Source organism: Micropterus salmoides, unplaced genomic scaffold (assembly GCF_014851395.1).
Source record: "Micropterus salmoides isolate LMB-PRFRI ecotype aquatic unplaced genomic scaffold, ASM1485139v1 Ms_hic_scaffold_10, whole genome shotgun sequence".
NCBI lineage: Eukaryota > Metazoa > Chordata > Actinopteri > Centrarchiformes > Centrarchidae > Micropterus > Micropterus salmoides.
Window position 1 is genome coordinate 11,655,038 of NW_024040041.1, and position 27,352 is coordinate 11,682,389.

The following is a 27,352-nucleotide window of genomic DNA, read 5'->3' on the forward strand; positions in this document are numbered from 1 at the left end:
GCAGTCTTCAGATTTATGCATCTCTAGAGCAGTGGTTCTCAAACATTTTCATGGACCACTAATCTCTCTCAAATTAAACCGCGGGCCCCCATTTGATAAAAGTGCCCTGGTTGCCCCTCTGATAGGATTTTTGCTTTTAGAAGTTTTGGTGTATGAAACCGATGACAAACACATTCTGCTATTGCCCTTTTTATGATCATCTGTAGCCTGTTTTCCTGGTCTACTGTGAAGATCCTGTTATTTGGCTGTGAGCATCCTGGTGCTCCAGCCTGCAGCCAAGTGGACTCTGCCCCCCTCCCGCTGTATCTAAATAAGGAATGGCTGCGTGTTTGACACCTGTTTCAGTCGTCCCGACAGTGACTCCTGACGTTTAAACTTCTCTAGCTTCTAAACTGTAAAGCTTTGACATTTAAAACTTAAGGATGTGTTAAAATACTAACTAATCATTCATGTGATCATGACCATGACACATGGAACAATAAACACAAGTCGTCATTTAAAAAAAGATCGCTTGAGTGAATTTACTTTCCGTGATTGAAAACAGCTTCTTTCGTATAACTCCGTGAAATTATGACGTATCCACCTGATTTTTCCCTGTTCTGTTAAGTAGGCCTACTGTGTTCTGTATGTGCTGAGGTAATTTGGCACATAGGCCTAGATATCCATAATGAAGGCTAGATGTCTCGTCCGCGCTGCTGGCCAAAGGAGGTCAACGTCTCCACCTGGCGGCCATCTTGTCACAGGCAGCTCGCTCACTAGTAACATTGTGTTTAAATGGTGCATGTACTTTCTAAATAACCATAACTTCCTCAATTTTATTAGCCTTTATTATGGATATCTCTGATTTGGCATATCAGACGTGTATGGTCTCCAAGAAAATCGCTGTTTCATTCGTCCCGCGTTTCAATCGTCCCGGCTCTCCCCTATATCACTCACTAAAATACAGAAAAAATAATTAAAAATAAATATTTTCTCCAAGGGCTGACCCCCAATTCATAGTTTTCAGTCACGTGACATTCGCGGTACCTGGAGGGGAAAACAACAGGCCAACATAGCGGCTCACACCGCGACTCCCCCGTAGAGACGCTGCGAAAGCAGTTACATTTATTTGGATCACCTCTCAACTTAAGAAAAACAAAGATATGAACACAAAGTGCAAGTGTACTTGGGCACTTCCGATCCATGTTACAGCATCCGCTGCCGCATTTCTATCGTCAAAAAGCGGCAGGTCCCTGCCGCCGCTCGACTGCGGTAATGTTTATGTTTACCTTGTGGGCAATCCCTCACCTAACACAGCTCAGGCTTGTCTCTTCCTCGATTTGTGCACCAGAAAGGACAATTACCATCCAGCATCATTTAATGCTGTAAATAAACATGTAAAAAGAAAAACACTTTAAATAAATGTTTTTAAAGTGTGTAAATAAATTCAAAATTGTAACCCTAACCATGGGTCGTCAGTGAGCATGTGTATGCGTAGCATGTGTGTGGTGGCCAGAGGAACACTTGCTGAAGACACTGAGCCCCAGCACCTCGCGGCACTTTCTGATAATTTATCACCGTTGATGAACTAAAGATGAATAAAGAATATTTTATCGTTTTTAAATAGCCGGTTACTTGAAATAGACCTGCGAGGAACCGCTACGTGCATGTAGTTGTCGGCAGCAGTAATGCATGTAGAAGTCACACAAGACCAGTGAATGACAGGCGAGAGAGAGAGAAAGAGAGAGAGAGAGAGAGAAATGCCAAATTGGCACAACGGACCATATATTTACCCTCCAGACTCTAATTGATCAAGAATTAAACATTAAGAAAAGAAAGGTATATGCCTATTTTGTTGACTTCCAAAAAGCCTTTGATTCCATCTGGCACAAGGGCCTTTTCTATAGGCTAAACTTGAAAGTTGGCATTGGAGGAAAAACATATGAGTTGATTAAGAACATGTATACAAAAAGTGAATGTGCCAGGGCCAGGGAGTGAGGCAGGGATGAACATTACATACACAGGGAACTTCAACATGGCTGTGAAAGATCTGAGGGACAAAGCAAGGAGAGCTTTCTATGCAATAAAAAGAAACATTAAAATCTATATTCCAATTGAAATCTGTCTTAAAATTTTCCAATTTGTACTAGAACCAAAAATTCTATATGGTAGCGGAATTTGGGGACCAAAACCTAATAATGAATTTGACAAATGGGACAAAACAAACATAGAATCTTTCCATACTGAGAGCATCCTGCAGGTGCAGAGAAAAATACCAAATAACCTGTGCAGAGCATAGCTCGGCCAATACCCCCTCTTACTAAAAATACAGAAAAGATCACTTAAACTGTACAATCACTTAAAATCAGTTAACCCCCAGGCATATCATCACAAAGCCCTAACATACCAGGAGCTGAAACCAGAGAAGAGTCCCCTCAGCCAGCTGGTCCTGTGGCTCTCTGCAGTAACAAGTCCCCAACAGCCTCAGGACACCAAATTATCAGCAAGCAGAAAGAAAAATATACTGAATACTGGAAAGAAACGACCATAACACAAAGTAAATTACAATGTTATCTGACCCTAAAAAGACAATTCACACTGGCAAATTACCTGAGTACAATAAAATGTCCTAAACTAAGAAAAATGTTGACAACATACAGACTGAGTGAACACAGCCTGGCCATAGAAAAGGGTCACCACAGACAGAGCTGGCTACCACAAGAGGAGAGACTCTACTCCCAGTGTGACAGAGGACATAATACATAAATAACCGTTATGTTTTTATTACCTTAGAATGAGCCATTCTATCTAAATACACCGCGGGTCCTTTTACATGGGGGTCCATGTTTCTACAGTAGCCCATATAGACAAATGGCTCTACAGAGGTCATTTCGTCACCACGTTCAATATGTGAAGAAGGTGTACTGTTAGTAGTAGTAGTAGTAGGAGTAGTCGATTGGTTTTATAGAAGAAAGGAAATAAAGTGTACATGGGACGCAAAGAAGTATACAGAACTTTGATTCATGTAAAATAATGTATTGCATATTTTTGCAAACATGTAATTTGTAATATGGTTATACACGTTTGTTTGCTGTCCCTGCAGAGTGAACTAGATGTCTGCAGTTGGTTGGAAGTACAACTTCACAAACTCGGGAAATGGGACCATCCGAGGAGCATGTGAATGCAGGTTGCTATTCACAACCCTCACCACTAGATGCCACTTAAACTTACACACTGAACCTTTAAGTTCTCTGATACTCATTTTTGTTTAATCTTACTTTTAAATTCCCACTTCAGTGATTTACTATTCAAGCCTCAGAGCCTCAGATATTCCTGACTTTTAATCTCAAGTATGGGTAAAGCCCCCAAAACACTTTATCCTTTATTTCCCATAATGCAACTCCACAACCTGTGTGGTAGATGTCTATGTCTTTCAAATATCACACCCTCCAGTTAGCATATTTTTATGCTATAAATTGTTTCCAACCCATTTCATCGTAATCTCAAGAGACACGAGAGGTCACCAGAAGGAACAAGTGTTTATGTTTTCAATACAGTTTACTCCCCCCCCCCCCCCTTTTTAACCATGAAGTCAAAATTAGGAGATGTCTGCCCTCACTTTGTACAGTCATTAACATTTTGGCTGAAAAAACATGGCGTTAAGAAAATGTAGTAATAATCAACTACTCAGAGTTGAAAACACCATGACACCATCATTAAAGGTCAGTTTGCATCAAAATAAAGAACAGAAACCTGTTGGGAAGGAAGTGAAAAGAAGTTGTTAATAAACCAATGACTTCAGTGAACATGTGAAATGATTGGTGAAAAACGGAAAGAAAAACGTGTACCTGCTGACAACATTAAACATTTTATTTACATTAAAGTGCCGGGTGATCAATAAGCAATCTATAATTTACAGCCACAGAAGGAGTGCAAACAAGTACAATTTCCTTCTTGTAAGTACAAAGTACTACTTGTGCCACAAAAAAAATAACAAAACAGTACATGGCACAGGTCCCTAACCCAATGACAACAGACAGAGAAAAATCTATAAACGGCACAGCCAACATCATGAGAAATACCACAGTGCAAATGTGCTTGTTGAATTTGTACCACACCCATGGAAACATGCAGTAGTACTGCTGGGTTCAGAAGGATTATTATTTCCTTGTTTCCTTTAGCGAGATTAACTGCTGAATAAAGCTGCAAAGCATTTTCCATATTTGCTTTATTTTCCAAGGTACAAGGTAGATTTATTCATCATTTTACAACACCGGGTTGTATAATGAGATTCATTTGTAGCTCACTTTACGCTACTCAGAAAAACAAACTTTATATACAAAAATGATAGTGGATGGGTGAATAAATAATAAGTCATAGAAATACAATTATTTTACATGGTGGAGTGCTGAGGATGACTTTCCACAGCCTTATAGAAGAAACTGCAGATAAGTCTGGTAGCAGGTGCGAACACTCTCCTGTCACAGTGATATGTTGAAAAAAGCTTGCCAGTAGGCACAAGTTCTTAGTACACTCTCAGGGATGTTATCAGGCTGAGCTATTTTCCTCATGTTCACTCTCAGGACACTTCTCACATCTGCTGTGGACAGCGAGAGTGACCGTTCTTCTGGAGGTGGAGTTGCTTTTGTAGCCTGTGATGTTTTTGATCGCCTACCTACCACATATCTTTGGTGTTATTGATGTTGAGGTCTCTCTCCAGCCCCTGCTGATGTCTCCACTTTGCCTTCTTGTTGCTAGCACACATGATTTAGAAAATGTATTTTGTAGTGTAAACATGCATGAGATCCACGATAAGTACTGTACTATCGTAAAGAGGTTTCAAATTGTTCTAATGCCAAAGGATCCGGCTGTCCTGCAGCTGAAGTCTCTCAAACACTCCATATGGAATACACTGGTTCCACATCCTGTTATGAGAAGAGGAATAAAGTAATGTAACATATTAGGGAATGGAATTAGGTAGCAATACTTCCTTTGTGGCTTGATTGATGATCTCGAACACACCCCCACACAAAGTTGTGTTTCGATTGGTTTTGGGGATATTACATCGAATTACATGAATTCCCTGAAGACTTACTAACCTAACCATAACAATTACCCTAACCATAACTTGCCTAAACTTACCCCAACCCTAAAAGTTTATGATTCAATATATGGGGACTTGCATTTTGTCCCCATTAGGAAGGCGAGTCACCACAATGTGACTGTGTAAACAGATTTAAGTTGCCAGATAAAGATTACATTAGCACCCGCCCATGCACACACACACACACACACACACACACACACACACAGACCCCCACCAACACACACACAAACAAACACGATTTTCTTACCTCAAAGTCTTCATTCTTTTACAGTTCCTCAGACTGACTCCTAGGCTGTGTGCGCCAACATCTGTTAGCTTGTTATACTTCACACTGTCAGACGAAAGAGAAACTTTTACACTTTAGGCAAGGCAACTTTATTTATTTAACACAATTCATACACGAGGCAGACTCACTGTGCTTCAGATAAAAACATGTTATACAATGCATAAAATATAAAAGAATGCATAAAATTACATTTAAATGAAAGAATGAAAGAATAAAATCAAAATGTAGTGCAAGGTTTACAGCTTTACAAAAGTTTGCACGGCACTTTCTACTACCCCTCTGGTCAGTCATCACACTGCTACAATTATTTGACACATCTTTTTCTCTCAGAGTATATGAAAGGTTTGTAGTCTAGTAGAAGGCCGATGGTAATTAATAATTATAAAATAAAAGTAATTTAACCTACCTATATACTTTTATATAATTGTATACTTTTAGGTAGTCTAATCTACAGCAATGCATCACATTCTATAACTTTGTAGTAACATAGGAACACTTTAGTTAAATCAATTCAAATCACCAAATTTGGAGATGCATGGTTTTCACTGGAGAGGAAGGGTATGAAAAATTGTATTCTGAAAAGAAACTTCAGCAGTCTTTCTAATGTTTGTTAAAAAGATTTGCCTCTGAGATGTAGTGGAGTAGAAATATAAAGTTGCATAAAATGTAAATACTCACATAAAGTTCCTTGAATTTGTACTTAAGTGCCGTGCTTAAGTAAATGTTCTTAGTTACATTCCACCACTGCATATTGGTAACAACATTCAGTTGTATCTAATCATATTTTACTGGTTCCTCTTTTGATGTATGTGTGTGTGTGTGTGTGTGTGTGTGTTTGTGTTTCTGTTGCAGGTTTGGTGACAATGATATACAGTACAAAATAGAACAATCGCAGTGCAGTTTCTCATTAATTAAATGAAATAAACAAGGTTACAGTTACTTTGTGTTTCTACAAGGTATTTGTTGCTGGGATGAGTACGATAAGAGGAAAACAAGTTATTGCAGCAGACACATAAATACACATAGCAATCATAAATTTCTAATGAAAATGTGAGATAAATATAGTCTTACTCCAGGTCAGTGAGGGAGGCCATGTGTGGCAGGACAGCTGCTAAACTCTCTGCCCCTTCATCAGAAATCACATTACTATAGAGACTGGAAAAAACAGAGGGAGGGAAAGGGAAGTGAAAAAGTGTTGTCTACAGTATGTGCTATTTTGGGTGTAGTTGTGTAGGGGTGTGTGTGTGTGTGTGTGTGTGTGCATTATATACCTTAAACAGTGCAGTTTGGGCAGATCCCTCAGCGTAGTTGACAGTTTCTTCACCCCTTCGTCACCAATACAATTCTGTGACAGACTAGAAACCAGAAAGAGAGAGCGCACACTTAGTTCTATCATCATATATCTACGTTAAAAATTAGATGATGTTTCTTTATTGTAAATCATCCAAGACTGGGATAAGATTGAAACCATATGAGAACATACTGTACTCACTTTAGAATCTCCAGGAAACAAAGTGAGACCAAAGCATCAGCCAATTTCTCTGCTCCTTTGTCCCCTATCTTACTGTTCTCAAGACTGTAGGAGAGAGAGAGCTACTGTCACACACAAGAAAAAAACACATAAACACAGAGATACCCATGCGCTGAAAGACAACTAGGAATAAGGTTGTGTATATTTACTCTAAGTGTTGCAGGTTATGTAGACCTGGCAGGAGCTCCCACAGCTTGGGAAGAGCCAGGGGACCATTCTCTGGACCTAGCCTAGAAGGAAAGACAATATCACCATCACCATCATCACCATCATCATCATCACCATCATAATAAATTCAGATGTCTAATGTCAGAGCTACTCACTCAAACTCCAGCTTGTGCAACTCATTGACAGCTGGTACGCCCTCTGCCAAGATGGAATGTGATTGGCTGAAACTAAAAGTAAACACACAAAAGACACATATACTGTAGTTTGTATGTTGCAAAACATAACTGAATGTATTGGCATGTGGTTGTGTCTGTGTGTGTGGTGTAATACCTGTCCGACAGCCTCTTGTGCATGTGTATGTTCACCATCTTTGCCAGGTGCTCTATGTGACACACTTGTGTGGCTTTCAGAGGGTGGATCTTGAATTTGGACACTGCCCCTTGTAGGAGACTTTCTTCACCACTCTGCTCTAGCTGCTCCCATAAGGTGATGGCATCAGCAATGCATGCCCTAGAAGACACCCAAGAGTCGACAGTGGTATCAGTGGAATGTCATTGGACACTGATGAAGGAATACATCGCCAACAAATGCAGAGCTCTCATGGAGCAAATGAGGGCAACCTAAAATTCTATGTGCTCTTTGGCCTTGGAAGTGCAAAAGATTATGTTAAAGCAGATAAAAACAGTTTAATTTATTAAGCACATATCCACTGGTTTTGGAAAGGGAATAAAAACACACCACTACACTCCAAACACTTTCCATGAAGTGTATCTTACTACATCCACATGTGCATGGCCTCGGAATGTGGCAAAATCTAAAGCTTGACAGATCTGCGCTACCCTGATTAGGGTTTCTAAGCTGTTCAGGGAAGGGGTTTAACAAGCTCAGTTGATACCAAGAATACTTTTGAGATGTGGATTGTAACCAGTACCTGTATGTGTTGATGTTGCTGAGCCCCACCAGAGCTCTGAGTCCAGAGATATGTATCCCAGAATCCTCTAGATCCAAACAGAAACTTCTACCTTCAGCTCCACCCCTTTCTAGAACATTCTGCACAGCGAAGACGTCCGCTGGGTTTAGTGGAACTCCATGAAATGTTAGGACTTCAGGAAGATTCGCTGCCAGGTGAGCAACTAATTGTGTGTTGCCGCTGTCTCTGCTACCATCACCATGTGTGAAACTTGCCTCATAAACATAGTGACAAGCCTCCAGGACCTGGGCGGGGCTCAGGTCACCAAGAGAAAGGCCTTCAATGTGTTTTGTTACTAAAGCTTGCTTGCCAACCACCACATCTCTAAATACTGTCTCTGTGCAAGAGTGAAGCCTCTGCAGCTCTGTCCTGTTGTGGAACAGGAGCCCGACCACAAATTGTTGAGTGAGCTCAAGCTCCTCCCTTTGAATTCGACGGCGTCCCTTTGGGACCAGCTGGAAAGGGAGGGTCTGGAGGAAAGTACGATCTGATGCATTCCTGGAAAAACAGAAAGTAAGAGAGAGTTAGGAAAATCAGAGTGGGTAGTGCAAGTGAAAGAGAAAAGAGGCTGGGAGTGGAAAAGGATATGCTCTTTCACTTTCAATCTAACAAGGGACAGAGTTTATTCAAATATGGTCACTTCTTTACCAAGGTCTTCAATTCACTCTATCAATCACTCCTCATTTTTTATGCATATTATTCAAATGGAAACATTGAATATGACTTTACTCTTTTGGGGCCATATTACAGGAAGTTCCTATCTTAAGTCTTAAGTTGACAGCTAGGAAGAGTCTAAGATAGGATTTTTCTCAATTTGGTATTACAGAAGCAAATCCCAACTAACTTTAGGAATCCTATCTTATCTTACTTCATCCTATCTTATCTCAGGTTAGGAAATCATAAATACTCAATCCGACATCGGTTATCAACCTTTAATGTCTGTTACCTAGCAACCGATGCTACTTTTCTGATTTTGCCAAGCTAAATGGTTGTTAATCGCTGTTTTTTGGTAGTTTTTTTAATGAAACACACACTGAAAATGGAGCAGAAACAACAACTATCATTGAACTTTAAGTCAGATGACTTAGAGGTGTCAAAAATCAGAATTCAAACGCTTAACTGGGGAAATTAAAGAGCGGATACAGTCTCGTTCTCGCATATCCAGTGTGACACCAAAATGTGTGACCTATTAGATCCTGTGACCCCAACGGGAAGTTAAGCGCCAGTGGCTTTGTTGACGATGTGAAGCGGCTGCAGTTTGGTTAGGTTTAGGCACCAAAAGTACTTGGTTGGGTTTAGGTACTAAAAGTACTTGGTTATGGTTAGGAAAACATCGTCGGGTTTTGGTTACAGAATCTGATAGGTCACAGATTTTGGTGTTACACCGGCATCCAACGGATCAGCGATATGAAGACACAGGTCACTGTAGTGTCCAAAGAGCAGATGAAACCGCTGGTTGCTCCTCCTGTGCTCCCTCACTGACCCCGGCAGAAACCCGTAGGCTACTCTTCTCGGGAAAGTTAATAATGACGAAAAGAAAATCATAATAATAAAGGGGGCTAACCTTTTTATATATAGTCTATGGGGCTAACATCATCATGTTTTTCATTGTATTTCTTGAATTTAATGATCTCCTCCTATCAAAGACTTGCATTAGGATCCTTGTTGTTACATCAAGCCTTTACATTAGCCCCTATGTTATGTAGTGAGACATTATCTAGCGTTACATTGCCTACAGCCTTTCTACTAACGAGTGTTTTGTCATCAAATGCATCGGTAGAATCAATTAAGTTCCGCCTGTTGACATTTTGTTGATTTTGTAAAAGTAATTAAAGAGCAACCATGTGGATTAAACGAGTTAGCAAACACTACCTGGTGGAAAAGTAAAAGTTAGGACAGCTCAACAGTTATCCTAAAGTTAGGAGAGTTTATTTAAGATTTTACGAAGTTAGGATGCTTCTGTAATACACTTTTCCTATCTTTAGTCAGGAAAGGAATGTTGACTTAGGAACTGTTAATCTGTAATGGCCTTTTTCCTAAATCAGTTCCTAACCCTTATTACGATGGTTACCAAGCAGTTACGATAGGATATGCCGGTTAGGAAGTTTCTGTAATACGGCCTGATGAATAAAGAGACTTTTACCTTGACAGAGACAAATGGACCCCTGCCAAGTAACTCTGAATGAAAGGGTTGGCCCACAACAGGATGTGTTTGTCACCGGTTTCAGTGTTTGCATTGTCGGTCCTCCCTCTCTTTCCCATCTTTTGTGCTTTCTCTCCTCCTCCTGTTTCTTCTCTGTCCTCTCTTCCTCCTCCCTCTTTCTCACCACTCGAGACAACCTGCCTCGTCCTCAGTTGATAAGACAAGAAGAGCCCTGTCCTGTGGCCGAATGCCTTGAGTTTTGTAGATATGGTCCGTCCTGTGGGGAGGATGGAGGAGTTTGTTTTGACCCCTTCCCAGGCCAAAGCACTCAGCTGAGACAGCAACTCTCTCTCCTCTGTTCTATCTACTTCCCCGCCAACACTCTTTATGTCCTCTCCATCCACTTCCTCTTCCTCCTGTATTTTTGCCCCCCTTGCTCTTTGGGTACGAGAACGAGTGCGAACCTCTGCACTCGACTTTGTCCGAGTATTTTTGGGATACTTCTTCATTTGAGAACTACTTGAGATTTGTGTCTGGGTTTCTTCTACAGATTGCACAGATATTTGTGTTTGAGGTTCAGCATGTGAGTGTATGCTCTTACTGTCCTTTTCAATTATTAGGCGAAGCACTTGATGGCAGAGCCCAGTTAAAGTTTTTGGTAGGACCTCCAAACCATTGGACTGTTCTAAAACCAAGCAGACCAACCGACATAGTCCGGGATTCCAGCAGAGGAGATGTGGATAGCTACAGTTTTTTAAGCAGTCCAAAGCAGACGCTCTGACGGCAGGATCAGTGAAGTATTGGGACAAATATGTCTCTACATTTGTGGAGGTGAAGCCACACACCTCCAAAAGGCTGTCCGTCCGTCTGAGTAGCTGACTGGCAGTGCCTCTTGGTCGGGTAGAGAGCAGAAGAGTACAGCCTGGAAGGAGGACCCTCTGAAGGATGGCAGAGTACAACTGTCTTACTGTGTAGATCTGTGCTTTACTGTCTTTCTGCAATGATGTTACCAGGTCTTTTTCCTGAGTCTGGAGCAGAGTTTCATAGTCCCGCAACTCAGCAAACCCATCAAAAATGATGAGCACGCGCTTAGGGGCTGCAAAGATTTGAGTGTACACTGCCTCTGGGTCCATGCAGGAAGGGGCAAAAGAGGACAGGTTTAACAGGAGAGTCTGAAGGCTGAAGGCCGGATCTGTTAAAGTGAGTGCTTTGCCGTCTAATAAGAAGATAAAGTCAAACTGGGGGATACAGTCTCTGGACCAGTCAAGACACAGTTTCTTGATCAGCGTTGTTTTTCCCATGCCAGCATTGCCGAGTAGCAATATGTAGCGTTTGGGTTTGTCTCCATTTGAGCCTTCGAAGATCTGAGTTGAAAAAAATACAAACAGGCACCAGTGAGTTGCAGCCAGTGATTTCAGCAATGTTTTTATTTACACAGCAATTAAAAATACTCACGCTCATAGTATTGAATTTGGCAGAAATGTACATCACTAGATCATAGCTGTTTTGAATAAAAGTGAAACTCTGACCTGACTCTGCCCCAACAAGCTTTTTTGCCGATCTGTGTGTCCCATGATGACTAGCTCCTTGTCCAGAAGTTTGTTCGTACTTTTTCCAGAGCGAAGAATCTCTCTCTGGCTCACTTGCACATCGACGTAATGAGAGTTTAGGCTAAGGCCTGTCTCCATTTCCTGGCAGGTTTGACTCATGTGGGCTTTAGCCTCCTGAATGTATTCCTTTACTACCTCTGAAAAACCAGCACAATTGAATAACAAGCTGATCAACGCATGATTTGTACTTTCAGGAAATTTTTGATCAAAGTAGAAGAGTGGAGTATAAGAATGTAGCAACTTACGTGGAATATCAAGGACAGTGGGGGATGGAGGAAGAGGTGATTCCTTACATGTAGACTCTGAAATTATCATGTCGTGATATTTGTAAGATGGCAATAACCCCACAGGCTTATTGCACAAGCAGAAAGAAATGAGACAGATATTGATACTCACCATGGCTGGGAGAGAGTGGTGAGGCACAAGGGGGAGACATGGCTTTGCTAGCTGTGTCCGACAAAGATCCTGGAGGGGATGAACTCATTTGGATTGGTGCTACTGCACCGTCCACTACAAATGCAAGAGGAGAATGATGAGGAGCCTGCATTCACAAACACACACACACACACACACACACACACACACACACACACACACACACACACACACACGTTCATTCCAGGTTAAAGGGGTTTTTACTCACCTGGGGAGAGGGGTGGCACTTGGCGTTTGCAGGGTGGTGAGGCAGCAGGAACTATATTAGAAATATGGGTTAGAGTATGTACTATTGATACAGTGCAATAAACAGATGTACATGAGGGGTTTAAGGCAAGTTAATGTAAATTATATAAAAACATTTCATATTGAAAGTGCCTCATATAGTGCACTGCAGACATTAAATAAAAGAGTAATTTAACATGCATTTAACTTAATAAAATACAAATTAAATGGAAAGAAACAAAAAATTTGGGAATGAAAACACAGATACAGATGGAGGGAGTTTTGGGTTAGATTTACAACAACAAATCTATTGGGAAGTGTATTAAAGCAGTACTGGGGAATTGTTTTTAAAAAAAACTTTTTAATTAAATTAATTAAATTAAATTTTTATACTTCATATTTGCTAAAACTCACTCTATGCTGACAGTAGGGCATTAAACAGACAATCTGTGAAAAATCAAGTTCCTCTGCATCCTTTTACTGCTCCTAATGTCATTAACAAGAATCCACCACTCCCAAGGTAAAACAACCAATCAGACCAGGAGCAGTATCTAACACAGTGTCAGTCTCTTCATTGCGTAACTTCAGAAGTTTCTCAAACACAATGTCTGAGAAAAAAACACCAGCAATGAAAGAACTGCCCATCCCTCCTTTGCCAGCAACAGCGTACAGTACAAAACACGTCTGTAAACATGTTACGGTTCCACACGAGTTTCTGGCTCATTGTGATTGAATCGATGGCACAACTGGAAAGGGGGCATGACAACAAACGGTGGGGAATAACATTTGAGGGGGTGTGTGGTACTAGTCTCTCATCCTGCTATTCAGACATTTTGGCAGCTGCCTAGACCTTAGAGCTGGTCCACTATGCCCTAGGCCGCGAAGCACTGGAGGAGCGTCTTTGAGAAGACGAGTAGATGCGAGAGTGACTGGGGTCTCATCGTGGGATGAGGTTACTCATTAATGATTCATCAATAATAAAGTTGTTTCTGATTCATTCCTCACTCGTTTCTTAATTATTTATTAATTTATTTATTAATAATCATTAACTAATCATTAGCTATTAGTTGGTCATTATAATTATAACTAATGATTCACTAGCAGTTAGTTCCTCTTCGTTCCCTAGTAACTATGCAAAATGTTGTGCACCCTGTTGTAAAGTGTTACCAGTTCTCTAATGACAGCTGGATCAAGGTTACACTTTTTAGTAGAAGCTTGCTTAATCTAGTTTTAGTTTTCAGGGTAACTGAAACTTGCATATCAACTGAGACTTAATTTCCTCTATGGGCACAATGTCAACAAAAATGGAGCACTATAAGCTTCAAAAGCAGGACATTTTACAGGGCTATTGCACTAGAGTGCACTAGATTGTACAGGTGTACCTAAAAAGAACTGGTAACTCAGATTATGTGGATACTTTACTCACCTAATATGTAAGTAGGTGTAGTAGCTGTATTGGAGAGTGGAAATCTAATAACTGGAGGAGAGAGCCTCAGTGTCTGAACGACCTGATATTGTGGAGTGTCTGGGATGGTGATAAACTGAATGGAGGGATGAAGATGAACGATTCTTGGAGGAGTCGTGGAGAGGCCTGCTGTCGCTGCTGGACTTGAGTCTGAGCCTGTGCCAGAGCCTGCAAAACAAGCAGTAACAACATTCTTATCATTCTCTGCCAACAGGTTTTGCCAACCTTGAGCGTATCAAAAAGGGAGGTTAAACAAAGAAAACAAGTGGATAGTTTAGTTTCCGAGGCCAAAACAACGATTCAGAGGCCAAGATTTAGTGTCATGAAGAAGACTTTCATATTTGCAGACTTAAGACTTGAAAATGAAGGCTCTCTTATCAACAGTCGGAGACTGACAACAGTGCACTGTAAGTGACAATCAACACTGTGGGTGACAAACAATTTTCATAGTATTGCGAAATCGGATATCTAACAAGCATCAAACTGATCTGGGGGAAGTCGAGGTAGAGTTCTTCTTTTGGTTCATCAATGCGACATCTTATCTGAAGCATTCAAGATTAAACTTCCCATTAGTCTGAAGCAGCCTTACATGGTTTGCATTGTATGTAAAATGTCATTTTATTTATGTAGTCTCATCTGCACAGTGCTCACATGTTGCTACATGAAACATATAACATACAATATAGTATGTAATTATGTACGTATGTAATTTAATAGTATGTAATATGACGTTAATACCCTGTTTTGCTTAACTGTCCACTTTGCAGCAATACTGATACAGACATTCTCGTTGGTTTCTCCAAGTGCAGTTAATTAGCTTTTTAATTTACTGCAGACCTGCACCTCTGAGGCAGATTCATTTTGCTTGTTGCCCCTTTAAATGTTTACAAAACCAACAGTGTCTTCCTCTGTTCCCCTAAGAATCAATTTACTGTAGGAATAGAAACTTACATTGAGTGACAGTTGGCTCCGCTTGTGCCTCCGCTTGTGCCTCTGTGGTTTTTGGTCGGCCTGCAAGGGTTGAAGAACCAACATTACCACATGAACACAGCCAGACAAAAAGCCCAGAACCACCAGTCTGAACATTATACTTCAGACGAAAAGCACTACACTACAGTTTTCTGTGGCCTCTAGTGGTGCTGTTTCAGGTTGCAACCACTACCTTCCCACGCGTGTGCTTGAACGATATTGGACGATAACAAAAACGGTTAGTGAGCTAGACTAAATATTATAAATTGTTGCCACACTTTATGATGCTGCATACCGCAGTAAGTAACGTTACTGTAGTGAATAGGTCCTCTGCTACTTGTTGTTGTCCTCTACAGTTATGTTGCATTATTGTATATTATGTGGGTCACGTAAGTTACTGCGACTGAGACCAGAAAAGTGGCTGTGTACCTGAGAATCGGTAAAATGACAATCGATGTAAATTGAAAGGCAGAATGCAAACATCATCAGATCCATGCTAATTTAGCTGGCTGCCCAGCTATTGGTTTTAGAAACAAATTGTTCCACATTGTGGTTTTTGTTACATCATTTCGTGCAGGCTAAAATCAACACTTTGACATTATACTGGTACACAGAATAGTAATATGGATCACGTTAGCTCGTAAAGTAATGTAGCCAGTTTACAACTAAAGTACTTTGCAACGGATAACTTTGGCAACAAACCTTGTTTTCGCCCAATGTGGATATGATTCTCATTTGTCCTGACGAGCTTCAGCACATAAATTGTTTTCGTTGTTTTTTATTCTTGCATTGAGTTTGTGTGTTTGGTGTTAGCAGACTCAATTTTGTTGTAGCTGTGTGTAGAGTTCAGAATCAGTAGGCAAGAGGCTCGGGAGCAGGAATCCAGAAAATCCGATTTTTTCACATAGATGCAGAATAGTGGCTATTTTTAAGCAAGCGAGAAAGCAGGTGTGTGGGTTATTTTTATGTGAGATTACAACCCGTTCACAAATAGGCAATAAAAAAGTGATTAATTGATGGTATGATTTCATAAAAAAATGACATATAGCCCCTTTAATGGAAAGAACCAATCATTATATACCATGGTGTTGGCAAGTTTTAGCTCCTTCTCTAAAAATCATGTTAGCATCTTTAGCCTTTTTGCTGACTATGCGTTTGCATGCTGTATAGTTACCAACTACCAACTATTAGACTCTTGAAACTTGCTTGAGTGGTGTAATTCACGACAACGAATATCAAGTTCGCATAATTGTACTTACTGTTGCATGATAATGAAGGTTAAACACAGATTCATTTGAAAAATCTGCACCTCATATCAATGTAACTTTGAAAAACATTGATGTTGACTTGACTATGATGGAGTGTTCAACTAAAGCAAGTTTCAAGAGTCAGAAAGTTTGGTTTTCATATTGTACAGAAATGAATAGAAACCAATGGCTGCCTGGAGCAGCAGAAAAAAACTAAATCGCATTCAAACACATAGCATGGTAGCATGGTTTGCAGAATGATTAAACATCAGCTATATTTCACAGTGACCCACATTTGAAGCCTCAGTTAACTTAAGAAATGAATAAAAGACTAAACCAAACAGTCTGGAAACGCACCTGCTGCTCTTTGCCTTTTTGGCCTAGGTGTGTTCTCATCAGTGCACCGTTGTGATCGAGGAACTGGAGAGGAAAAATATAAACAGAACATGTAAAGCTGCTACAAAAGCAAGTACAACTGAAACAAGTTCAAGCTTGCAAAATGTTGCGGCTGCGATCCCCAAAATTATGTTTCATATGGCATAGGGGTGATCAGGACAGTTTTCCAACAACTGAGCAGGCACTGAGCTGTAGTTAACAGGTTCTAGTTAGCGGCTGATCCTCTACCTCTGGGTCTTTTCCTCTTGTCATTTGTTTTGGCTGGTAGTTTGTTCTGCTGTCTCTGCTGGTGGGTGTCTGGCCTGGGCAACTCTGTTGGGATGGAGACGTCACCTGGCGTGCATGAAAGAAGAAGCAAAAGAATCAGTGAAGCAACTCGCAGACACCAGAGAAGGTATGATTTTCAGTACTGAGCTGAAAATGAGTAAGTTTCTCAGAACATCTTGAAGGTTTGAAAAAGGAAGTGGTAGACAAGGTAAAACCTAATGCAACTTTCGAACATCACCAAGTAAAAAGTTCCTTAAAGGGATAGTAAGTGATTATAATCCAATACTTAAATTCAACAAATATTTTTTCATGGTTTGCTAGCTCTCTGTTCTCTCAGTTTTCTTAGACAGCCCTGGCTCTATAAGTGGAAAACAAAGAAATTGCCGTGGACCTTCCACACAACATTGTTCTAGCCATTCAGCAACAGGTGCCATTAGAGGTCGTGCACAGGAGGACGGGGAGGGCAGTGGGAGAAAGAGTTCTATACAACGTACGCATTTGAATGCGTGGGACTCTAGGCACTGTGAAGAAGGACAGATGAGAAGAGTATAAATAGAGACAAAAGTTATATGGCCAGGCAAGGGCAAAGGTGTTTCAACGCTGGAGAAACTGCCAATATTTGAAAGTTGAGGGGCGGAGCTTCTGAGGGAGCACTGAAGGGAGAGGTATATTAGTTTGGCACTTGAGTTCAAATATCAACAATCCTTCTGAAGAATCACTTACTCTCCCTTTAAGTTGTCTGGGTTCTCATGGTATTGTATCCTATAGAGTGATGTGACTTATGTTTAGGGTCAGTCATGGCCTGTGGACTAGATTAACACATTATAATATCTAATAAAAGTTAGTAATCTAAATGTTTCAGTGTGTCTGTCTATCTATTATTCATCCACTGTCAACTGTGTATGTTTGTTTTAACATTTAGCATAACCTTTTATTTTCTCCTTGATTGCATGTTAATGTGTCAGCAGTTGCAAAATGAAAAGAGGAGCTCCTTACTGCAGTTGTTGAGTTCCTCCTCACAATTCCACCATGGATCGCCAAAGAGCACTTCTGTGTCTAAGTAAAATGACATGGAGGGAATTAGGCAATAGATAATGTGCAAGTCATGTGGCAAGCCGTTATTGTGTGTTATTGCAATCTGTACACTGAATTCATGAATGAATATGTGTGCAGAGGTTTGTTTGCAACTTACCCACTGTCTTTAACAGGTAATCTTCATTCATGTATTCAGATAAATCATCTGAAACACAAATAATGAGCATTAACGACAAATCATTTGTCAACGACAAAGCAACACTTTGCTTTCCTATCATTAATTTATAGTTACTAATGAATTCACAATTGATTCACATTTCACAATTCAGTGGACTATGCACGTCTGTTTCTGGGGCTGCTTTCCTAAATTCAGCATTTCTCAACTATTATGATTGAGTTTGAGTTGTACTAGATTACAGGACCAACAATTCATCAGCATCTATCAAGACAAGAGGCTGCAACAGCAGAAAACATCCACGTTCAGATGGGCTTGGCACCTCTTCGTAAAGGAGAACTCTGTCTGAATGACCAGGAGGAGACCAGGTGGAGCATGACCAGCTGCTACAGCCTCTAATTGGAGTCTTACAGATATCTGGGTAGCCCGTCCTGAACCTGAGGCCCCATTCACACTAGTTCGTTTTGGTTTAAAAACAAGTTTTCAAACGAATACGATCTCTGTCCACACCAGCGTTTTAGCTGCGTATCAGAGTTGATCTCCGTCTACATTAAAACGACTGAATCTAGTGGCCGCTCATGTACACTGGGCTTGCGTGTGCCAGTGTAAAAATGAAGCAGATGGTCTATTCTGTTACAGACGATAAGGCGAAAGAATAAAATACTCCAGACGAACAACCACACCAGATATTCTTTTGCATGGACCAAGTCAAAAACACTTTTAAGACTCAGAGAGCCAAGCATGAGCGTCTGCGTCATCGTTTCTAAAGTCATTCTTTTTTGCTCGTACATACTAAAAAGCCCTCCGTAGTTTCAAAACGAAAAACAGGGTCGGCAGCGTTTCCAAACTTCTCTGTTTTAAGTTTTTTTTTTTGCCGTTTTAGTCTGGACGGGAGGTGCAAACGTAGCAAAAGGTCTCCGTTTTAAAACCAAAACGCAGTAGTGTGGACAGGGCCTTAGGCTTAGATATGCAGCTAAAACTGTTAGAATGAATGAACGCATTAAAAAGGCCAGAGTTGTGCACTTAAAGTAAAAGTAACACAAATAGCGCATACAATAGCATTAGTGTTTAACTGTATTCCTGTGCCTATGTGGCATTCCTTGATCTGGTTATGTTGAAAATGTAAATGTAAATCGCTGATGTGTGATTATTTCATCAATCACCATCTTTATTGCTGCATTTCTGCCACAGTAGTGCAAACCATCAAATTCATACTGACCTGTTTATTATTTACCTTAGTGCAGTTGTTGGTGGTGGTCCTGGTGCAATAAGTAATGTTAAACTTATTGTATTATCTTCAGTTCTATATCAGTATATCTTACACAGTTTATCTTGAGTTTTGTTTCATTCAACAGGCTATTTAACAAGGTCTGCTTCATATTTTGGGTAAAGGTTTCTCACTTCATCATCTCACCTGTCTAGTTTGGTGAGATTTCAGATATTTTTCAGATATTTTATCTGGGCTCAATCAGTCACTGAATAAAGAAATGTGTCCAGTTACACCTCAAAGGTGATATTTTAATGTTTTTCCAGAAGTTTTATGAAGCAAACTATAGCAAACTTCCATGTAATCAGTGTGTTGATACTCAAACAATACAAACCTGGTAGATCCCCTAAATCAGGACAGATAATTTGGTCCAGTTCTATTTCCTGCATCTTGGCTCCTGATAACACACACACACACACACACACACACACAAAACATCACATGAGGATTTAGCATGTCTTGGTGAGTGTCATTGCTGGCAATTTTCTGTAATCAAGCTTTGCACGTTCCCACGTTATGTTTCAGAATTTCCTCATTGCTGAATGAATGAAAGACTTCCTGCACTCTTAAAGACTTTTAAAGAGCCAGCTTAAGAGGGAAAACAAATATTCTCAGCAAAAAGCAAAGAAAACAGATTTATCAAGCAACTCGCTAATACTTATTTGCAAACAAAACCGGTTTTATTTTCTTAGCTATGGTGTGTGTGTGGTTTATGTCTGAAATGGACATGTGGGGTTCTTCACTATCCCAAAACATATCTCAGGTACATGCTTGCCTCTGTCTCTGCAGCTACATAGGACGCTAAAAAGCTTCTTATGTCAAAAGAGAAAATAACTTTTATCTCCGACTTCTTTGCGAGTAGAGATGGATTTTTACGTACACTTGTCACTTTCACATTTTATTTTGTGCAGTCTGATAATAAGATGATATTTTATATAATAAAAATATTTAGAGAGAAGAAAAATGATGATTAAAGACAAGAATGGTAAAACAATAACAATAATAAAAATTGTGTTTAAGAAATGATTTAAAAGACGTCACTGATTCTGCAAGCCTTATCTCCTCAGGCAGGTTGTTCCAAAAGCCGAGGGTTCCTGATGGCAGAAGCACGGTCACCTTCAGATTTAAGTCTCGACCTTGGAACGGCCAGACTTGCCCAGAGATAGGCAGCATTTATGATACATATATCAAAAAATAAGTATTTCAAATACAAAATAGGATTTTGGAATTTAATAGGGTAAGTGAAAATAGCTTAATATTTTGTATCAAAATTCTTCAGTCTTTTGTATTTGGTAGTTTAAAAATACTGTGCAATACTTTGTGAGAAGTCTAAACGATGACATTATAAAAATGCTGCCTCTGATTGGTGCCTACTCAGTAATTTGCCCTACTGAGATCAGAACAGAAAATTGACCCGAAGAAGAAGGTCAAGGTGAAAAACGTGTAGGTGTGTTGCTCCATCGATTTTTGGCATAAATTGCTACAATTTTTGACAGTTCCTGTTTTCGTTGGTTGTGCATCCACCACCGGTGTTTGTTGTAGCTCACAACTTCTTGTCACGTCTAAATGTGGAATTGTTCCCAAATAAGTCTGCTATCGGACAAGACTGTGTGGGTACTGTATTTGAAAATGCATGCCTCCCAGGTCATTCTGAGTCAATGAGTTTTTCTAGGTCAGAGTTTCTGAGCAGGTTTCATTTTGGAGATGATTCTCATTTGAAAGAAGCAGAACTGGACAACTTTTTTGATGTGTGGTTTCGAAGCTTAGATCTGAATGTATAGTACACGCACATTTCTGGCGGTGGGCTTCACCTTAGCAGACATGGAACCAAGGCCACTCTCAATACGACTAATGTTTGAGATTAAACAATATGATTTCTGAATTTAAACTATTGAGTTGAAGAAATTGCTGTGCCATCCAACAGCTGACAACACTTTATGCATGCTTCTGTTGGTTGTTCTCTCAGAGTTGCAGAACTGCAGTATATGTTATAAATTAGCGATTTGAGGGACGCCACTGTGACTGAGGGGTTAGGATGCCTGCCATGAACTACAATATCCTGAGTTTACATACAAGTGGAACAATTACTTGCTCACTGTTGAAACCCAGTGACATGCGTGACAGCTTGTGCCAACGTTGCTAAGTCCTACTGGTAGTATTGTACTGTTATCTGTTTATACCTCGTCATTATCACTTATAATGCTTGTGGGTCACAAACTAAGGCATCACACAAACAAGCCCCACATGATCAAATGGCTACATTTGTATTATTCAAATGTAATATTGATTTAGCATGTTTGCATCATTACAAACCGATTGCATCAGTAATCTGTATGATGGGTGTTGAAGTTAAGCTTTAATATTATTCTGCCTGTCTGCTTTATCCTGGACACATCCTGCAAGCTTAACAAAACATTTATTGTAGGAAGTATCCACATCCATTCTTTGCTTCCTTCAGTTTAACTCGGACTAACATTAAGGCCAAGCTAAGTTATGCCTAGCGTTTAGTCACAAATGAAAGATAGGGGAGGCACTGTGACTCAGTGATTTGCACTTTTACCTTGTGCCTATTGGTATGAATGTTGATGGTGTTAAGTTGTTTTAGTCAGGACAACTCAACCTGCTGCATTGTACCTTCTACAGTTTCAGTTAAGAGACTATGTGTTGACGGTTTTCGATTGAGTCCTGGTACAGCCCCTTAGTATATAAAGTCAGAACACTAAATAACAGCCAGAACAAAGACCCGCTGCATTAATTGTGGACTTTCAACTCAGACTAGTAGCTTACTTTGAACACAGATTGCGTGTGAATCGTGTTACTCTGGGCATGCCGTTTGCAGGATAGAGGAGGTTAAGGGTGATAATACACTGGTTGCTCATGCTATTGTAGACTTTTTTTTAAATAAATAGTGGTGGGGGTGATTTGATAACAGGCAAAACAAAGAAGGACCAATATGAGACACTCGCCAGTTTAACACAGCACCATGTTGCATGCTCTGTCACAGTAACATCATCAAAACAACGCACAGGGTTGTACAGAAAGGTCATATTGCTAAAACACAGAATAATACTAGGTTAAAAACAAACAAGTAAAGGAATAGGTCATATCTGTTCATATTATATATTATTTTTCTATTTCTTTGAAATATACTGTGTTGCGTACTGATTGTTTATTTCTTTGTAATCTGTCATTTTGAGTATTGATGTTTTGGTGTGTTTTTTTCTCTTGTGTGTTGTGTGTGGACAAATCAATAATAACAAACACACGCAGCACAAAAAATGGCCAGGGTGAGAAAAAGCTATATATAATATAGCTACATCCTGGAAATGAATGAGTGAAATTCTTTGTTGCTGGTATAGTATGCTCACACACCCCTACACACAATACATCCTGCAACCTTGATTCTGTTTGGTGTTTTCACTTTCTTTTATTCACTGGAAGTCCCCAAAAACACCAGGATTTCACCGACTTCGCCCTACAACAAACTTTCATCTAACTTGCACAATTTTACACATTGGGGATATGATGGCTGAGCCACATAAAGGATATTTACACACATGCAATGGAGTTGACTTGCCTTATGATGGGTGAAAGTTTGGAACATACATACACACAAAACATCACTGTAAGCTATTAAACTGATGCATTTTTGGGGTCATAATTAACCTTATTTAAAGGCAGAACATACCAAATAGAAATTAAGCATTTTTAGATATTAACTTTTTTTTATAATGATCACCTAATGATGCAAGTCATAGAAAAAAACGTTTTCCTCTGTGTATTCTTTGGTAAAACAACTTGAAATCATAACAAAACGCCTAATTTACATTTGAAGAGATGTAGATGAAAGTGAAGACCCCCGAAATCTCTTCCTAAACATGCTTGCGCACTTTGGATAAACGCGCTTAAATCGCCCTATCGCAGTTGGGATAGCATTTATCTTACCGGGACGATCTTATTGGATGATGCTCAAATTCGCTGACCTCCTGCTGTATATTCCCTGTGCGATGAACTCTCAGTCGCGTTAATTACCGCCGTATGTCCTCATATACCCTATACCTAACAGTGCGCGCAATAACCTGCTCAGTCAAACAACACACTCTCAGCTTTTACTTTCATTTTGCCTTTCACTGTGCCTTTCACCTTCAAGAGACTGCTCCGGACATGATGAGGCAACGGTTTGTTTCTAGACCAAACTGCATGTTCTGTTTAGGTCTTAATGTAACTTCTGTCATTACATTTTTTTTGAAGCCCATCACCACTCATTCGCAATGATCAGTTGGCACAGGGTAACAGAGAGGATGTGGGTGACAAAGTCACACCTTGAACCTAAATAAATGAGCATTACCACTTTCACCAAAAGTACTGCGCTGAAATACTGGTGTTACTTTCTAAACCAGCAACCTGTTAGTTAAATAATTGAGTTCAGGAGTATTCTGCCAGAGTTTGAACTGGAGCAACAACAACTAAAAAAGAGCCTGTATGCTCTGGCTTCCTTTTCCATTTCCTTGATTATGATGATGATAAATAATTTTGAATCACCGGTTTCCTTAAAATATATATTGCTGGGTGAAGATGCCGCTCCACTCAACCTCCAGAGCGGCATCAAAAGAGCTCCATATCTTATGGAATTGCATCTCTTTCTTGCCCTCTGACAACTCATATTTTAGGAATGTTTTCCATTTTTGAAGGGTGCTTCCTAATTTTTGAGCTTCTGACATAATAATTTGCCATCCAGTTTCCACCCCCCCCAACAGTTTGAATGAGGCAGATCATTTGTGAAAATGTAACTTTACAATGAAGTTCTTTAAAACCATCTTTCAGTGTTCTCCCAAATCTTTCTAATTTTGTCACGATACCAGAAGCTATATGAGGCAGTCATTTTGCCACATTGTAAACAACTTAAAGAACCACTGCTCTGAATATTACTATATTATAGATAGTCTGTCCCAGGTGAGCTCACATCAGGTCCTCTGTGTCTGATGCCCTATTTCTTTTCTATTCAGTGCTATCTGAGTATGAGCTCTAACTACCTGCTACATCACAAACACACATGTTCATAGTTTTCTTCTTCAGCACTTTTTCCCAGCAAGGTCCTTGTATTATTTCTGTTCCAAATATTATAATATAATGCTCATCCATCCATCCATCCATCCATCGTCAACCGCTTATCCTGTGTACAGGGTCGCGGGGAGGCTGGAGCCAATCCCAGCAGACATCGGGTACACCCTGGACAGGTCAGCAGTAATATAATGCTTATATTGCTTGAAATATACTATTGCAACCCTGACTCCCTGTGTAACCACTAAACAACACAGATATGGCCTCTTGCTCTGGGCAAGGAAACATGAGGACTTCCGGTTATAAACTGGAAAGTACCTGTTCTACCAGTTTATCAGAATCTGGTGAACCACTTAGTGCCATGGTGCCACACAAACTCATACCATAAATGTCTGTCAACCTTAAAACAATACAGGCAAGCTGTTTTCTTTAGAAACAAAAGGTGAGTGTGTGGACATGCAGTATACATTCTATTTTCTACTGACCTGCTTTCTATTAATTTTTATTTTCCTTAATATCTTAATATGCAAAGTGATCAATTGTAACAAAGAATTTCCCCTCGGGGATCAATAAAGTATTTCTAATTCTTCACACAAACACACGCACGGTCACCACCGGTATATATGGTGCTCTAAGAGTAAGGAAGGGGACAGAGTGAGCAAGACAGAAGGTGGGAGGATGCAAAGACAAAGAGAGGGGCAGAAGAATTAAACTTTTTGTGATGAGCGTCTATGCTCAGGAAGAGCAAAAACACAAAGTTGGACATGTGCACAGTGTGGCATGTTAGAACAAAACTGTTGATCTTAATATTATTTTGAAGTTGTAACAGTGTTGACTGTGCTGAGTAATGGAATGCAACACTTGTTACCTAAATGATAAATAATAACAACTGCTGACTGGGAAATCAAAGGTCGGTCACACCTATTTGCATGAAAGCCAAGCGCCGCCCCTTTAATTTGGTCCTATTGCAGTTATCTCCACAGGGCTAAACATACTTTGCACCCAACATTCTTGTCTTCCACCAAAGCTTTGTGTTATATAACACTGATTCCCACAGCAAAGTCCATCATGGCTGTTTAGTGTCCAGTTCACCTCGCTTTGCATAACAAATATTTCCCTGATTTAACTCCTTGAAACCCAGTGTCTGATCTGTGGGTGCAGTACAGTACCAGCCTCCACCTTCTTTTGACACTCTGTTTTTGTTGCCTGGGGATTAGGCTACTCAAAATGAAACTGAAAGTAAGGCACACCCAATCCACCAAAACTTCTCCAGGTATTGACCCAAAATAGTAACTTTAGCTTTTCATGGAATAACCAACATTACTCATGCAGTGGGACAGAGCCGACTTTCATTTGGTGTTTGTTTTTCATGGAAATCAACAAAGGGAAAATGAGATGCACCCAGAGATCTTGGACAGAAGTTTCTTTCTGTGCTAACCATGATGTCAAGGCTTTGAGAGTGTTCTTATTGCCCCAGACAGAACAGAACAGAAAACACTGAGCAGGATTAAGAGCAAAAATTACATGATAATTTGACTGCAAACTCACCCCAGTGTGAATCCACCCTTTCCTTATCCTCTTTATCCTCATGGGTGTCTGTTATGCCATTAGTGCTGCACGTTTTGGTACCATAAGCAGTCCTGAAAACATTTTCTACATTGTCTAAAACACCTAATGCCATGCTGTGATCTGTGTTGGAGTACAAGTAGTTATCTTGTGCGTCAGTAGGATTGTCTTTTGCTCTGCAGGAAGAAAGTAAATATGCAAAGTCTCCTGTAAACCCTGCATCTGTGCCACACTGAATGTCTCCTGCCAAATGAAGCAGGTTGTCCGTTGTGTTTGTTGTCCTGTCAGCGACCCAGCAGACATTGAGATCACCCTCCAGCCTGTCTGTGATGTTGTTGTTAGTGTCCGTTGCCATGCAGGCTTTAACAGGTGAGGCACTCTTTTCTGTGCCAGAGACACTGAAATGATACCTGTTCAATGCAGGTGTTTCTGTGCCGTTTAATGTGGAGAAACACAGGCCTTTTGGTGCGTCGACGGCTCCCTCTGTATCCAGTGTGCCGCTTGTGACTTCAGCCTCTGTGCACCTAAAGATGTCAGCGTACAAATCAAGTGTCTTGCAAGCGACTGCAAGCTCTGTTTCCTCTTCCATATTCAAAACAGCGCATTGTGCTGCAATGTCTGCCGCTGTGTTTTCACTTGTTGCACAGCCAGCAGTCATACAAGGAACCAGAGGCAGCAACATCGTTTGTCCTCTGTCCCAGTGCTGCCACAGAGGGACAGCTATCCTTCTGGCCGCCTCCTCTACCTGCTCTAACCACTCCTTCTCATCCTCCAAAATCCCCTGAGCCCTTCTTTCATTATCACTCACTGCCTTCTGTGTTGATTTTGCACTTCTCAGCAGTTCTTTCATTTCACCATCTATAGCCAAACTGCATTGGTAGTCACATACTATCGGTGTAGAAAATAGCCTGTGATTTTGGTAGTGCTCATCAGACAGTGGATGAAATGTTGGCCTGGACCTTGTGCCGTTATGGTCATCCACTGACAATACAGGCTCCGATCTTGACTGGTTGTGGTCAGTGACGGCACATCCTGTGAGATGACCTTGGTTGAGGTGCCGGTGGGTGGCAGATCCTGGTTTACATGTTGTTTCTCTATGAACTGACTCAGGTGTGATCCCCTCAGTAAGTCGGTGCAGACTCAAGCTCTTGCTGTAGGCCTCCGAGATGATCTGCTCCTCCACCAAACACTCCAGAAGGGCTCGGATCTCAGCAGGAGAGGCCCTGGTCAGAGCCAGACGCACTCCGTCCAGAACTTCCTCGAACCGGGCCATGGCGACAACGGATGCCCCTGGACATTGATGACTAGATAAAGAGACAGCTACTAGTAGAGAAGATTAAGTTGGGTTTTTTTTTTAAGAGAAGCAATGATTATGTTCAGGAGGCGTTCTCATTTAAAGAGGGAGGAGTTTGTTTGGTTGGAGTGGGAGGGTCTGTTTGAAGAATTGTTT

General features: G+C 40.5%; 1 protein-coding gene across 2 annotated transcripts; it reads right to left on the reverse strand.

Moving 5' to 3' along the window:
• Positions 1 to 3,828: 3,828 nt before the first annotated feature.
• ciita (class II, major histocompatibility complex, transactivator) lies at positions 3,829 to 27,352 on the reverse strand. 2 transcript variants are annotated; one of them, XM_038696307.1, is made up of 22 exons: positions 25,885 to 27,352; positions 19,610 to 19,672; positions 17,991 to 18,038; positions 17,795 to 17,854; positions 16,760 to 16,864; positions 16,493 to 16,555; positions 14,871 to 14,930; positions 13,881 to 14,087; positions 12,438 to 12,488; positions 12,191 to 12,304; positions 12,040 to 12,096; positions 11,714 to 11,931; positions 10,185 to 11,548; positions 8,003 to 8,539; positions 7,402 to 7,581; positions 7,227 to 7,298; positions 7,053 to 7,133; positions 6,865 to 6,948; positions 6,644 to 6,727; positions 6,444 to 6,527; positions 5,334 to 5,417; positions 3,829 to 4,904 (listed from the first exon to the last, which is right to left on the reverse strand). In XM_038696307.1, exons 1-22 carry the CDS (start codon positions 27,173 to 27,175, stop codon positions 4,829 to 4,831), a joined length of 4,983 nt encoding a protein of 1,660 aa, XP_038552235.1. In that variant the 5' UTR covers positions 27,176 to 27,352; the 3' UTR covers positions 3,829 to 4,828. The 2 variants fall into 2 exon arrangements, with proteins under 2 accessions (XP_038552235.1, XP_038552244.1); XM_038696316.1 differs by lacking the exon at positions 25,885 to 27,352 and adding an exon at positions 23,221 to 23,542.

Bases quoted from the DNA above. Each gene is read 5' to 3' on its own strand.
- ciita (XM_038696307.1), bottom strand. From the start codon at position 27,175: ATGGCCCGGTTCGAGGAAGTTCTGGACGGAGTGCGTCTGGCTCTGACC. The intron at 6,728-6,864 runs GTGAGTACAGTA...TCTGGTTTCTAG, and splicing joins TGTTTCCTGGAGATTCTAAA to TCTGTCACAGAATTGTATTG. The intron at 5,418-6,443 runs GTAAGACTATAT...TTCGTCTGACAG, and splicing joins GCCTCCCTCACTGACCTGGA to TGTGAAGTATAACAAGCTAA.